Consider the following 14,635-nt stretch of genomic DNA (forward strand, 5'->3'; position numbering starts at 1 on the left):
ATGGAAAAGCGGTTCAAATTAGACTTCCTTAGCATGTAAACATGCAGAAAAAAAATAACTTTGACAGTGCTTAGAGACACTTAATGAACAGAGAGAGTGAGTGAGTAGTTAAAAACAACACTGTTATTAGCATATTTTCCAAAATAGGGTTATCATTTACACTGACCTGCAAGTTTGTGCTAATTTCTGAATTCTCCCACTGTAAATGCCCTGTAAATAGTTGTTTATACTACGCATACTAAAACAGCCTGTATCAAACAGTGACAGCGATGATGAGAGAGCAGAGAAAGGAGATGTAAGGGAAACGGCAAACAGGTATTGGGTCCAGAGTAGTTTCTTTGTACCTGTTCTGCAGAGCCACACACAGCACTGATCACAGCAGCTCAAGCATCACTATCAAAGAGATACAGCAAGGGGTTGAAAAGTCTGAATCAATAAACTTACAAATGCCTTGTGACTTTCTAAAAGAGCTTTGCTGTCATTTTCAATTCAGTTCAATTTTATTTATATACTACCTTCCTCAATCAAAACTGTCTCAAGGCGCTTTACAGAGACCCAGGGCCTGACCCCAGAGCAAGCACTTGAGGCGACAGTGGCAAGGAAAAACTGCCTTTTTGACCCACCTGACAGCACCTCTAAGGTTTTTTTTTTTTTTTTTGAGATTTAAGAAAGCAACAGGTTTGAGGTTAAGTTGCTGAAGGCAAACAGCCTCGAGCTCCTCAAAGTGCCAGTCAAAGCAATCCTGCCATGTCTTCTGTATACAGGTATTTACGAGCAGCCAGTGGAGTTTACGGTTACAACACCACATAAACTCAGTAAAGCAAAACGAGGTGATAGGATCTGCAGGTAAATTACTGACAAGTGTCAAATGGCTGTCAAAGAACCGGTGACTGGCCTAGAAGCATCAAAAACGAGGGTCACGCTCAGTACAAGTAATCACTCAAAGACACAAGAGCCTGGCACTTTGACAGCTGAGAGTGTGGACAGAAGACCGATCAAAATGGCCATGTATGCCAAAGAAGTTGCGAAATCGGTTCGAGTGGACTGCAATCTCGGCATGGTTTGAGCACGGTTGACGCTGTCAGCCAACCTGCTAGCTAATGTTAGCTAGCCTATGCAAAGCAGGCTGAACAGATTCACAGCCAAATGTCCACGGGCTAACTCACACAACTGATTATCACTGCCAGGGTATACCCAGTTAAAATCTGCGACTGCAGTTCTCCAGAGTGATACCTCTGTGCTGCTCCTCCTGGTCCAGTTACTGGCGGGTTCAACTCTCCACTGACGCTAGCTAGCCAGCTACTAGCTAGCTAGGTTAGCTTGCAAGTTTAGAAATGCTATTTAGCGCCATTATTTAGGTAGCTCGGTTTCATGTTAACATAAAATTCTCCAGTCACAATGAGCCAGTGACATACCTTATCTCATAGGACTGAAGAGTATTTCACCCCCTGCTTTGACAGCTCACGTTGGGCTCGGCTTCGGCTGCTAAGTTTAGCTAGTTAAATGGGCGAGCCCAGTCTCTCCCAGTAAGTTGCAGAAAGCCATTTTTTCCTCCCTCGCTCCCCCAACTGATGCCTCCTCTTACCTCGCTATCCACCACATCGTGGTATGCCGGCGGGGGATCAAACCCTCCAGTCCCAGTCCGCCCGCTATTTTCCCCGTCTCCACTCGAGCCCAAGCCGGGGGCAGGCCCACTCTCCATCGGCTCATATCCATACCCGAGTCCGGGGCTTTCGTTGGTCAAGAGCGCCACTGCCTCGTTGATGTCGTTCTTTGCCAGCCGGAGCGCTTTCCGTATCACGTCGGGGTCTGGGAAACCCATGCAGAGGAGCGTCGTTATGTGCTGCTCCTCTTCGGTCTCCATTTTCGGGGTGTCTCCGTCTCTCAGACTAATAGTAACGGGGTGTTCGGCACAGCCCTGTAGCTGTGCACGCCGCCATGTTTACAGTCCGCTGCTGCTAGCCTGTCACGATCTGGCTTCCCCCACAACAGCGCCGACACAGGTGTTATGCCGAGTTCTGCCTGCCAAGAACCGCATGCTCATCGCGGGAGCGCGCACAGTGGAAAAGTCCTAGACGTTGTAATCATTTCTAAGGTTAATTACTATTTAACAGCATTATCGTTTTCACTTTCTCATGAACATTAATGATGTCGGGAAGCCTATTTGGGGGAAAGAAGAAAAGCAGATGAAAAGTCATCGAGCAAATAAATCTAAATTATGTAATCTCCAAATTTGTGAGTAACGATGAGCATTTTTTATAATGTCTTAATCTTTCTTTCTTTCTTTTTTTCTTATTTATTTATTTTATTTTATTTATTTATTAATTACCCTGGTGGAAATTGGCTTCCCTAATGGTGGGGGGAAAACATCCAAGAAATGGATCTCCCTCTATTCACTCTGTCGGGCCAAAGTCACTCAAAAATATATGCTGGTAAAACCACTTGTGTCCATAAGTGTCAGTACAGTAACTGGTGGATATTCTGTATTGCATTAATCTACTGTAGCTACAATCCACCCCCTGTTCTTTCAGATCAGATGAGTATCGCACTGATTTGAGTAGGGGTAATCGGTGCCGTTCTTGCATTGAAATTGCTTATACTTATCGACTGTAAAATTATAATAGGCTATAGTTAGGAAGACAGAACTCTGATGAATGCCAAAAGTAAAAGTTGTAAAAGTTAACATGGATCACTTATCAAATACGATGTACTTATTGTTATTGCGGAACAATAATAATTTGTATGATACATTAACAATGAACTAATGTAGTTACTACTACTACTACTACTAATAATAATAATAATAATAAATTTAGAGTGATATCTGTAAAAAACAACAACTGGCTGAGAAATGCAACGAATTATAATGTAATTTAAATTCTATTAGGGACTGAACCTTTACATGTTCATGTTATTGACTTAGCCTTTTCTAAATAATATCGACAGTAATTACAAAGCATAAAGTTAAGATGCTGCACGTTACAACCTCAGACAACATATAAGGGCGTGGCAATGCGCGCGAGTAGGGAGGTTGTCCGTGGTGGCGGGCGAATGTCACGTGAACACTCAGCTCATGTGACAAGGGAAAGTCAAAACAGGAACAAAATGGCTGCAACTGGAGACGACGCCAGTGCCATGGACAGCATCTCCAGGACACCAGCGGTCCATTCAGCGACTCCGAACCCGGCTGCAGGCACCAGCAGTCACGCAGAGGGCCCGGAGGTTGCAGCGGACAGCCCGGCGGCCGCTCCCAAAAAGCCCCACACCAACAGTGAGTCATGTCTCCTTGCAGCTTCCGTAGCTTTCTGATGCTAATAGAACACAGCAATCAGTTCATTTTTCTTTAAAGCGTAGGTCACATTGAATGCCGGCTTCATTAATTTTCTGTTTTTCTGAAATGTGGCTTTGTTATCTTTTGCTGTGGTTATGTAGTGTTTGAACTGGACTGACAAGCTGCGTTCTGTGTTGCATTTATCCTGCTCCTTATGTTTGTGTTCAGGTGATGGCGGTGTGGAGACAGCAGAGGAGGCTGTGGAGCCTGCAGAGCCCGATATCAACGAGCTGTGCACGGATATGTTTGAAAAGATGGCCATCTTCCTGCAAGGAGAACTCACAGGTCTATCTTTTTTTTTTTCCTTTACACTTCTCTCCTTTTCATTTTCCACAGACACAGAAACAGCTACAGTATAATGGAGTAGTTTCTTACGCTCATGTATTTTCTCCCCATCTCCTCAACTTTTCAGCCACCTGTGAGGATTACCGTCTGTTGGAGAACATGAACAAGCTAACCAGTCTGAAGTACATGGAAATGAAGGACATTAGCATCAATATCAGCCGAAACCTGCAGGACCTCAACAACAAGTGTGAGCGAAATATTCTGAATCAGCACATAAACCCAGAAAAACACAATCATTAAATACTTCCTTGTATTCCTAGTTCATAGGTTATTCCTGCTACTGTGTCATTAACTCCTAAAGGGGGTGTGTTTTTGCTTTAGATGCTAGCCTACAGCCCTACTTGGACCAAATAAATCAGATAGAGGAGCAAGTGTCTGCACTTGAACAAGCAGCTTACAAACTGGACGCATACTCCAAGAAGCTGGGTAAGACATTTAATGTACAGAAGTGCAGAACTTTGCAATGTTTATTTGCAGTATAATTAATGAGACTGATCCCATTTAAGTTCAACATTGAATGGTATAAGTGGAAATTAAATATCATTCTTATTAACTAATCAATAGCTGTTTTTGTGAAATTAAACAATGTGATTCCTTTAATTTACTACGCTTGCTGAACATCTTGTCTTCCTGTGTGATTGAGAGCACACTCCCTGCATGACACTTAGAACACTGAGATCTCTTTATTTATGTGCTGGCTGTCTATTCTGGTATGTGATGCCCAATCCAATAATAGTTCAGCCACATCCATCATATCATATTGCAAGCCATAATGAAGTCCACCAGCAGATGGTGCTGTGATGCCACAGATAAATCCCTATCTAATTATTTATATATTACAGCCTACAAAGACAGCCAAGCGTTACCTGATCATGTTGCATTTGGGCCATTAGCTATAGAGTAATCAAGTCCCTGACTGTCTGCATCTTTACAGAGGCCAGATTCAAAAAACTGGAGAAGCGATGAGGGGAGAAGAAGAGGCAGACGGAAAGTTATGGAGCCTTCTCACCTTCTTTCACCCTGCCTTGGTCTTTCCATGCCAGCGGAACCAGGAGCTGTGGGCAGGATGTGAGACTGAGACTGAAACAACAAACAGACGGAGCCACTCTGACACCTAGAATCTACCAAGAAGGAAGCAGCTGAAGGCACATGAATAATTTCTGCAGTGCTTGGCTTAGATTTAACTCCAGTATCATTGTTTTTGGCAGCTGTCCTGCAGCCAAGATTATACCGTGTATATCCATGTTTTTTTGCAGATACACTTTATGCTAAAGAAATCTGCCTAACGACCAGTGTATCCCAATTGATTGGTGGAATCACAATGTACTAATCTAATGCTAAACTAAGACTGGCAGGTACTTGTACCAGTGGAGAATATAAAGTCACTTATGTCATGTTTAGATAGGCTAATTAATGTTAGGCATGTTCATAAATTTGATTTTAATAATGTGCCAGCCCCCTTACTCCGATCACTCAAGGCAGCCAATCTCCTGAGCAGAAGACTTTGTCTTGGTAATAATATCCTGAAATCTACATTGGGAGGTTACATCCTGTATTGTTACAGATTTACTTGCCTGGGCAGTGTGAACAGAACCACATTCTGTTAGAGTTATTGAGAGTTTATTAGCTACTGTGTAGAGAGCAACTGAAAAATCACACTAGCTTTAATGTAATTTAAAAAGACATTTGATATGAGTGAACTATTGTTTTATGTGTATTTAGAGATACTGACACTGAAAACTGGATCCTTTTTAAATAAATAAAATGTGCACAACATTGGCTGATTTCTTCCTTATTAAATGTACCTACTGCCGTCAGCAGATGGCAGACCTGCACCATGATAAGGACTTGAATCGATGCATAGTTGATGTATTAAATATTGTATATCTTTGGAAAACCTGGCCGACTGCTGAAGGAGGTTTGAGTTTCAGGTTTCTTAGAAGAGGGAAAAGCTCCGGTGAGATTGAGACCAACAGTGGGGAAACAGATGACACATACTGTACATGACAATTCAAAGGAAAAGGTTAATGGGTGACTAAAGATGTGTGTGCTGCCCTCTGCCCCCTTTGTTTCCTCCTTTATATTGGCTGTCCCAGAGCAGAACCCAGAGCTCTTTTTGCCATGGGCAACAGCTTATCAAGGCTGATAGGACCGCTCTCCTGAGTGTGTGTGGATTTTTGTGTGTTGGTTCACGCACATGTGTACGTGTGTGCGTGCATACGCTTGTGGGAGACCTAATCTAAAACAGGTCTCTGTCATTAGTCCAGTTGAGGCCCTGGCACAGAGGGAGCTCATTATTCATACTGTAACATTATTTACTGTTGCACTGTGATCCTTCCATCTCTCCGTTTCCCTTCCTTTTTCCAGGGCCCTGGGGTATAAATTCAGCTCCCCTCCCAAAGGCTCTAAAATCAGGTCTATTAAATGATTTTGGGTTGTTTTCTAAACGCTAAATGTGAGAGCCAGGAGGCAGTCAGGCATGGAGGAGAAGGTAACATACTAATCATAGGTAAACCTTTCTTATATTATTCAGTTTGGAAAGTACAGCAAAGCTAAACTAAGCAGTAGCAACATTGCTTAGTTGTGGAAACTTATTCTGTTATGTTCTAAATGTGTATTTGCGGTCTTCAGAACAGGGATGGAAAGTATAGATGCAGAAATCTGTAGGATGCTGATTTTAAGCAAAACATGTACTGTAGGTGTAATTAATTTTAACTGAAAGAAATGATGCTGTTATTCTAAGGTGTTGCCGATGTAGAAAAGGAAGTAGTGAAACAAAAGAAATGTAAGAATGATCGTCATCGCAACAGCATTTCTTTTTTTCCCCATATATTTCCAGCTGAGACCTAATAAGCAAAGTGTTCCCATGTGCTACCGTGTATCTGCTTGGAGATTTAACTCTGAGGGATCATGCAGCAGACATGGTCGTGGCGGGAACAATTAAGTCAATGTAGGATGATTTCATGCTTTTGATTATTGAAAATGTCTTCCACTGATTGGAACTATTTGCTTGTGTAAGTATACTGTAGATATGCAGTGTGTTCCGTTTTGCACAGTGCTAAATAAAGGGGAAAAAAAAATGTTTCTACTTTTCAGGGAAGTCCTTTGAAAAATTTTATGCTCACATAGGAATCTGTTGTCATGTATTTGGGTTAATTGCTGTTTATGTGGTGGTTAAGTGGAGAAGAAAGAATATTTCAGTAAGAAAAATTTTGTCAGACCCAGTAGAACCATTTGGTACCACCTGGTCTATCATTCTGGTAATGTGAAATGATCATGTTTGATCCTGTAGTTCTGAGTAAGGATCTTGTACTGCACTCAGGGATCAACAAAGCTCATTACTGTAAAATCAAGAAAACATGCTTTTCATCTGGTCCTCAGAAAATACATCTCTTTTCACTCCCCTTCTCTTTTCTGACTCCTATCCAAAATGTACGTGCTGGTTCCCAGGCTTGAAATACACCACAAACAGCAGGGGACTTAAAGCAGACAAAGAGTCCTCTGCAAATATAAAATGATCTTGCAAACCACAACCCCTTGTCCAGCATGTACTACTGTACACACTCACACAGAGCAAACGCTGAGGCAATGCATGTCTTAACATATGTCACGTACAATGCCAGGTTATGTATCAGTTACAAAGGGATGATTCTGATTGAATCACATACACCGTGGCTTCAATTTATCAATATAATCAACTTAAAATACAGATTAAGCAAAATGGGCCAAATAGGCCTAACTCCACAAAGGAATTATTCCAATTCAGATCTTTTGAAATGATACGGCTTCAGTTTGATTTGGCCTGACAGACCTCAGGAGATTCCCAGAATTGTGACTGAGAAACTATCAAACACATGTCCGTCATCAACTGCAGCAAACGAGATGTTTTCCCCATAAGTCTAAAGTGGAGACTGGGCCAGTTAACAATAACAAGGCAGCATGCCACACCACACTGTTGTGTAACAAGCAAGCAAGCAAAAAGTTTGGGAAAATTTCGCCTGTGTTCATGAATGAGAGCGAACAAAGACAATCAAAAAGTGATTTTCAAACCACATTTGTTCTGTGTTTTTCAGCCTCGCTCAAAGTTAGCATTTCACTTAATTGGGCAATGTCAACAAATTTAGCAGTATTGCAAAATCTCTCTTCATCCCATTGTCTTTCACTCACTTTCACACACACACACAGATCATGATGGGATAAACAGCCCCCCATAAGTGCTTTCCAAGACGTTTAAATACCCTCCCATGCCCCAGTAAAGCAGTGACACTGTAAAGACAGCCAAATGGCCTGAGATAAATGGCAAAGAGGTTCATGTTTACATCAATTTCAAAGCAGCCAATAGATCTGGGAGGTATTTCAGCACAAATACGAGCCACATGTGAGATCTGAGGAACTGAGTCAAACTTCAAATGCCTTCTACCAGAGGGGCATGAAAAGCCACATGAGGTCAACTTTTGGCGCCACAATCATTCACCTCACTCTGCTGCTCACACCTTCATCATGCAACTGCGCACACATGTGAGGATGCAAGAACACGAACAAAACCTACGTGTCACACTGACCCCTTTGAAACCCTAACCCAAAAGCCAGTGTCCATCAGGTATGTACGTCTTGGAACACTTTGAACAACGCTAGATGAATGCAATCCATTTTGATTATAGCGAAATGTCCACACCGTCACTCCGTTATTACAAATATAAAACGAGACCAGATGGGATTGTGGCACTAAAGCGTAGGCGCAGCGTTATTTTGGATGTGAGACAGAGCCCAGCCGTTCTCAGCAGGTAGGAGAGTCAGGGTGTCAGACTCTGGCTCCAGCCTCAGATCCAGCTCCGCTCCCAGGGTAGAAATGAGGACCGAGGATACTCGCTCTGCAGGGAGTCGTAACCAGCAACACCGGAGAACTGTCCTGTGCAATCCTGGTTAAAATGTAATATTGGTTTAGCCCCGGTCTCCCTGTGTGCCCCTGTTGTTTGTGTTCCCTTTTTGACTTTCTGTGAAAAGCCTTGCTTTCATGTTCAGTCTGTCCAGTACCATGTCTAAATGGACTCAGCATCTCTTACACCCCCTATTAGAACCCCTTTCAGACTCTTTGGCACCAGAGCCATCAGCGTCCTGTCATCTATGTCTAGCTGGGAGGACATTTCACCCGCAAAACACTTCAAATCTCTGTCATAGTGATGTACAGTGTCATGATAGTGTCCCATTCAAAAAATGTCAGTGTAACAAAGCAAGGGCAGCCTTTACATGCACATCTTTCACCTCTTGACTGAGACATGTGAGACCACCATGTTTGGGTAACAAAGGGGATTTATGGCAGGGACAGTGGCTTTTTCAACAAGTCACATCCTGTTTATGAGGAGTAAAATGTCAGTAGTTCATAGCTAGATCACAATTTTGAATTTTGAGGCTTTTGAGCTGTGCATGGTGTGTGTGTGTGTGTGTGTGCGCGCATGTTTGTGTTTTCCTTTCAGCATGTGTGCATTAGTTCATCCAAATGAGTAATAAGTACCCAGAAGCCATGAAAGGACAGAGCTGACTCATCTCGGTGGGCCCCGGCCGTCCCAAAATGAGATGAGACATTCAAAAGCAGAACAGAAGAGAACAGAACAACACAACGCCACCTCAGCTGGGTTCTTAGTAATTAGGCAGGCACGAAATAAAATGAACTCACTATATGCTCTTGTTTCTTTAACATCTATCAAGATTTACTGATTTGGCAGTGAACCGTGAACCGTGAACCTACAACTTCTGTATAACTTTGAACTGCACTTCCATGGCTCTCATCGTCCAATAGGACGCATGCTGTATTTTGAACTGATGAATCCTCATTGCCAAAAAGCCAAGCCTCGATGGCAGAAAAATAAAGTTGTGCATGGTTGTTTAAGACAGAGCTTATGCTTGTACAACCACAGAGTTAAGGACATGAGCATTAGCTCCTTATTTCTTTGAACTGATTTCTAATTAGACAGCTGATCGGCTGGTTAACCACACTGTCCCTCCTGTTACTGTTCCCACTCTGACAAAAAGTTATACTTGTTTTTCCGTAAAAATCATCCGTTGGGTTTCCAATATTTAGGAAATTATGACTGTACTGAGCCATTTTAACCATTCGTTTCTAAAAATGTTATATATTGCATGTGTAGACATTATCCAGGCTATTATAGCTCTTTTTCAGACATTAAAATGATCCTACCCAAGCCTGCATTCATTTGCAAACAGCTCTCTTATTATCATGTTGAAAGAAAAAAAAAAAAAAACTATTTAGATCACTGAAAAAAACGCGGTCTGGGCCAAGCTGTACCTGGAACTGCACATACATAAACTAAATCTTATCTGTGGAGTAGAAGATTCTACATCCCTTTGCATTTGTGAACAGTTTTTATTATTCATTGTCGTCCTCACTTTCGCTATTGTCCCTCCATGTTAGTACTTTGGCCACAGATCTGTTTTCCTCTGAATATCCCATCACGTTACATATTCTGGTGGGTATGTGCCCATTTTTTTCACCTTGGCTGCCTCCCTCCCATTTTCTCTCATTTCCTATAATTCCTCTTTCACCCACTTTCTAACTTCTCTTTCTGAAAGTGCAACACAGTGTTTACCTCACTTGTAACGTAACCAGCTCAAAGCTGGTCTCCATGTATCACCGAAACTGAGACAACTGAAGACATAAAAACGAAAATGTTCTGCTTTGTGTTACCAGTGAGTGCATGCGAGCTCAGTGTGAGAGAAATTCAACAGAACATTGAATTAGCCATGCTTTTATTTCCCCTCTGCTTATGGGCAATATGAGCAGTAAGAGAGGGGAAAAAGCCAAGGGACAAGCTGTACTAAGGCACAGAGACTTGGAGGAGGGACTTTTAAAGTATACTACTTCAGTATTTGAATCACGTGGAGCGAATCATCTGGAACTGCTGTGATCTCCGTCTCTCTTTCTCAACTGGTCCCACTCTGTGTGAATGAGCTTTGGCCAGTTGTCCAAGCTAAGCGCACCAGCAGAGCAGAGTCAGGGGCGGCAGGCTGCAATAATATTTGCCCTAATTACCCAGAGAACATAAACATAACTGCACCTGGCTCAGCTGGGCTACCTGGTCAGTTGTGCTGAGTGTGTTAGTCTGTAACTGGTGGTGCTACAGTAACTGTGTGCTCGGGTCACGATGGGGTCAGTCCCAGTCTGCCAAAAGTATCAGGTGGTCCTTTTGTCTCCTTGTGGTCTCCCACAACAACTCTCCCAATGTATTTATAACGATTTTGAAACAATTTCATTTTTGAAGAGTCAGCATCGTGTAGAAATGGTCAGAGTGGGAGTGCATGACCAAAATGAAACAAATAAAATCAGCCTGCATGTGAGTCACTGTCATTCAAAGCATGAACCACGCATTGGGTCATTTTAACTTTGAATCCAGATGAGTTCAGATGAGTTCAGGTGTGGGTTCAAAGGTCAGAATTTCAAAGTCGTTATCAACATGCACACATTGTGACACAACTTACTCAACAAAGTTGAGTAAGCATTTCCCTGGAAGCCAGGTATTAATGCATCATGAGTCTCTGACAGATAACTCTTAAGTTAAGATAAGTCTTCACTCCTGACCTATGGGATCTACATGGTCCACACTGGCTGGCCAGCTTGATGGACAGTTTCTTCTGAATGCCACAAACGTCTCAGTTGTCCATGTGTGATCCCTTTTTATCCATCACCATAACTATTTGCCACTGGTTGCACCAGAAACTATTCACACCTTTCTCTGACCTAACAGACCTTTAATCTGTCCTTGAACCCTACCCTCTCCCAAATGCAGAGCAGAGGCTCAGCTGCTTAATCGGGTCTTGTATCTTGTGAATGCTTAGGCTAGCAGCAACGGCTGGTCCAACTGGCTTGACGGGCAGTTTCAGCTGAATGCCACGGCTCAGTCAGTTATCCAGCCACTCTCAATATGTTTGGACAGTCAACATCATCAAGCACATTTTGCCCAGTGAGCAGGCTTTACACAGTGATGGACGTGATAAAGACATGACTTTGACATCCTGATCATAAGTGTGAATCCTTGTTTTTCTCTCTCCTGCAGCTTGGAGCTGTTTATTACATTTTACACCCTCGCTCCCTCCCTCCCTGTCTCCAAACCCATCAAAGCAGTGTCTACCATTACATAGTTCACATATTAAATTAGGAGGAGTATGGTCTTACATCTGGATTAATGAGAAAATGTTGTTAGCTCTGTGTGTGTGTGTGTGTCTGTGTGAGGTAGTGCAGCGGCTACACATTTTCCACAGAAGCAGTTATATTGTCCTTTGCAAATCATATGTAACTGAATCTCCTTATTTACCCTTCAGACTAGAGTCCAGCTTACCCTGATTATCTCAGGTTATGCTGTTGACGATGACAGTCGCTTAATGTGATTTAGAACCTTGTGTGTGACTAACCAGCGTGCAGCGCCCCTGTTTGTTCTATTTTGAGCTAAAACAGGATTTTTAAAAAAAGCATCGTCTCTACCTTCACTGTAACAGTAAACAGAAATAATAAGTTTCCCCCCTTGTAGCCTCAAGCGTCGTGAAGGAAGAGAAAAGTGAAAAGGGGGAGGCATGATTGATGGCTTTACCCCCTCTGGTTTTGAGATTCATACAGTCTGTAACAGATCTAACCTACACCAGATGTGTGAGGTGTGTGTGTGTGTGTCCCATACAAACGTGAAAGTGGTATCAATCTTCTTGTCTAACTTTAGAAAAGCAAACATGTGATAAGCCTGTTCCTCAGAATGTTGAACTATTGCTTTAAGTAGTGTGTAGTGTGAGTTTTGCATTACTACACCTTTAAGCTTCTATTGTATTCTATTCTTGGGCATTAGCGCTGTCCAGTGCTATGTTTAGATGCAAAGGAAGTGGGTCGGTTGTTTGGTAAACACTTCCTGTAAACACAACAGTATCCCATTTGAAGTGGAACATGTTGCAATGAGTCTGCAGCTCATGTGAGAAACCAGACCACGACCAAAGGCATTATAATAATTTCCAGGTTAATAAAATCCAGCAGTACCACATCACTTGAGTCTGGTCTGCTGAGAGGGAATTTACATAATGTTCCCTCCATGTTACATCATCGCTTATCACAGATTTACAGGTGGATCAGGGCAGATAATCAAAACATCCCTTGATAAAACACAGTGGATATCTTGTGGACTCTGCTGAAGGAAAGAGAATGTGGATACAAAACATCCTTATGATTCTAATATCAGCAAATAAGTAGGGAGACGAGGAAATGGCTATTTTGAGAACAGCGCAATGGACCTTGACTGTGTTTATTACTTGACTGCGTGAGTGTGTGTGTGTGTGTGTGAAATAAGAATATGTATGTGTGAGACTGCTCCATAGGCGTGTCTGTCATGCCACCGGTGACCCTCAGATTCCCTCCTGTGCGACGTCATGTCACTTCCCCCCTTTGTTTCGCCGCTTAAGAGGACCTTGCTAAAAATGTCTTTTTGTTTAAAAGTTCTCAACAGCCCTCCTTCCTCCTCTGCTTGGCAGTGCTGTGCATGTTGTGTGTGTGTGAGTGTGTGTGTGTTTGTACAGTAGTGATACCCTATATAGTTGGTCCCAAAAACAGGAACTGTTGAGATGCAGATGAGGATGCTGAAGGGTGTGTATTTTCCTCCCTGGTTTGTACCTATATACAGTCAAGGATCCTGTTTCATAACACACCCTGGATGTGGTGAGGTGCAGATGGCGGGGACCTGTATGTCACCACACACTTTATTTGAAGTGACGTACACACTCTCTCAAACATAATGTACCTCCCATGCTGTAGGATTCATCTCTGCACAGAGTGACCTCTGGTCTTGACCGCAGCAGTGCTGGGACACACAGTGTCTCCTGAGGCTCTTTAGGAACTGCCAATTATATTTTGACAGGCATGATGTAATGCACTCTCTGGGTCACCACGACTATGCTGAGGTGTTGCAGCAAGAACACTGTGTAATTGTGTTATAATACATAGATCCTCAAAGTGCACACACACACACACACACACTTATCTGAAGTCAAAGAGAGGCACACATGCTTTTCTCCTCAGTGAAAAGTGGCCTTTGTCCAGATACATAAGTCACCTCCAAACTTCCAGCACTTCCAAAGCGTTCCTCGCCGTAGCAGCACAACAATAAGAATCTGTAGTGGCTATTCAGAGGCCGAGGTATAGGATGCACCAGGCGGGCGAGCTGATAAGCTGAACCTCAGGGGACCAACACCAGCCCAGACCAGGCCCTGCCCTGTCCATTTGATGGAAACCACGAAGGGAGGAAAAGTGATGATTACAAAAACAGACTGAAGGTGTGTAGTGTACAGCTGTGTGTGCAGGTTTGTTAATAATCTATTTTATAATATAGATGTTTTATAATAGGCATCCATCACCAGCAGTCAGCTTCAAAATAACCTCTGATAAACCCACCTACACCACCTGCCCAGCACCAAATGCGCCATCCAGCACTAAAAAATGTTTGCAGTGCTATAATGTCACGCTGTGACTGTGGCATTATGTCCATTCAGGGTCATTAGTCAGGGAAAAACTGACTAGTCAGTGAGGAAACTGTCCTCACTGTCCTGGTGAGGACAGTTTCTGCTCATCAGTGTAGTTTTTGGCATCTTCATAAGTTAGCAGTACAATATATATTTTGCAATATATATATTTCAGACAAAAAAAAACAAATAAATGCATAAATAAATAAAAAGGAGAAATGCACAATCAAAAAATGTTCCTAAATGTACTGTAAATTATGTCTCTTGTCCTCTTCTGCCCTCTATTTCCCTTCCTCTACCTCTTCATCAAGTCATTTCCATACACTCAACAGGGGATCCTGTCTTGGATCAGGTCCGGAAATTCTATCCCCACTGAGTGGCTTCTTAAAGGGCATCGCAGTCCGCTGCTCTATTTACAGGCCTGTGAGTGAGTGTGTGTGTTTTCCGGTATCACAG

The 14,635-nt window shown here is 42.7% G+C and overlaps 2 protein-coding genes across 4 annotated transcripts in view; one reads left to right on the forward strand and one right to left on the reverse strand.

Annotated features, from left to right (window-relative positions):
• The window catches only part of usp24 (ubiquitin specific peptidase 24), a 29,764-nt gene extending 27,786 nt beyond the window's left edge, over window positions 1–1,978 (reverse strand). For all 3 annotated transcript variants that reach the window (XM_041039802.1, XM_041039801.1, XM_041039800.1), the window contains exon 1: window positions 1,586–1,978. In XM_041039802.1, coding sequence (XP_040895736.1) covers window positions 1,586–1,864 — 279 coding nt within the window. In that variant the 5' untranslated portion in view covers window positions 1,865–1,978. The remainder of the gene's footprint in view (window positions 1–1,585) is intronic.
• A 1,110-nt stretch (window positions 1,979–3,088) lies between these two features.
• On the forward strand, window positions 3,089–5,450 carry bloc1s2 (biogenesis of lysosomal organelles complex-1, subunit 2). Its single transcript, XM_041039527.1, has 5 exons — window positions 3,089–3,271; window positions 3,500–3,616; window positions 3,744–3,863; window positions 3,998–4,102; window positions 4,611–5,450. The coding sequence occupies exons 1-5, from the start codon at window positions 3,106–3,108 to the stop codon at window positions 4,640–4,642; spliced, it is 540 nt and encodes a 179-aa protein (XP_040895461.1). The 5' UTR covers window positions 3,089–3,105; the 3' UTR covers window positions 4,643–5,450.
• The last annotated feature ends 9,185 nt before the right edge of the window (window positions 5,451–14,635 follow it).

Source organism: Toxotes jaculatrix, chromosome 6 (assembly GCF_017976425.1).
Source record: "Toxotes jaculatrix isolate fToxJac2 chromosome 6, fToxJac2.pri, whole genome shotgun sequence".
Taxonomy (NCBI): Eukaryota; Metazoa; Chordata; class Actinopteri; family Toxotidae; genus Toxotes; species Toxotes jaculatrix.

Excerpts from the sequence above, each read along its gene's own strand:
- bloc1s2 (XM_041039527.1), top strand. The coding sequence starts at position 3,106 with ATGGCTGCAACTGGAGACGACGCCAGTGCCATGGACAGCATCTCCAGG. Across the intron at positions 3,617-3,743 it reads CCTGCAAGGAGAACTCACAG|CCACCTGTGAGGATTACCGT; the intron begins GTCTATCTTTTT and ends TCAACTTTTCAG. Across the intron at positions 4,103-4,610 it reads CGCATACTCCAAGAAGCTGG|AGGCCAGATTCAAAAAACTG; the intron begins GTAAGACATTTA and ends GCATCTTTACAG.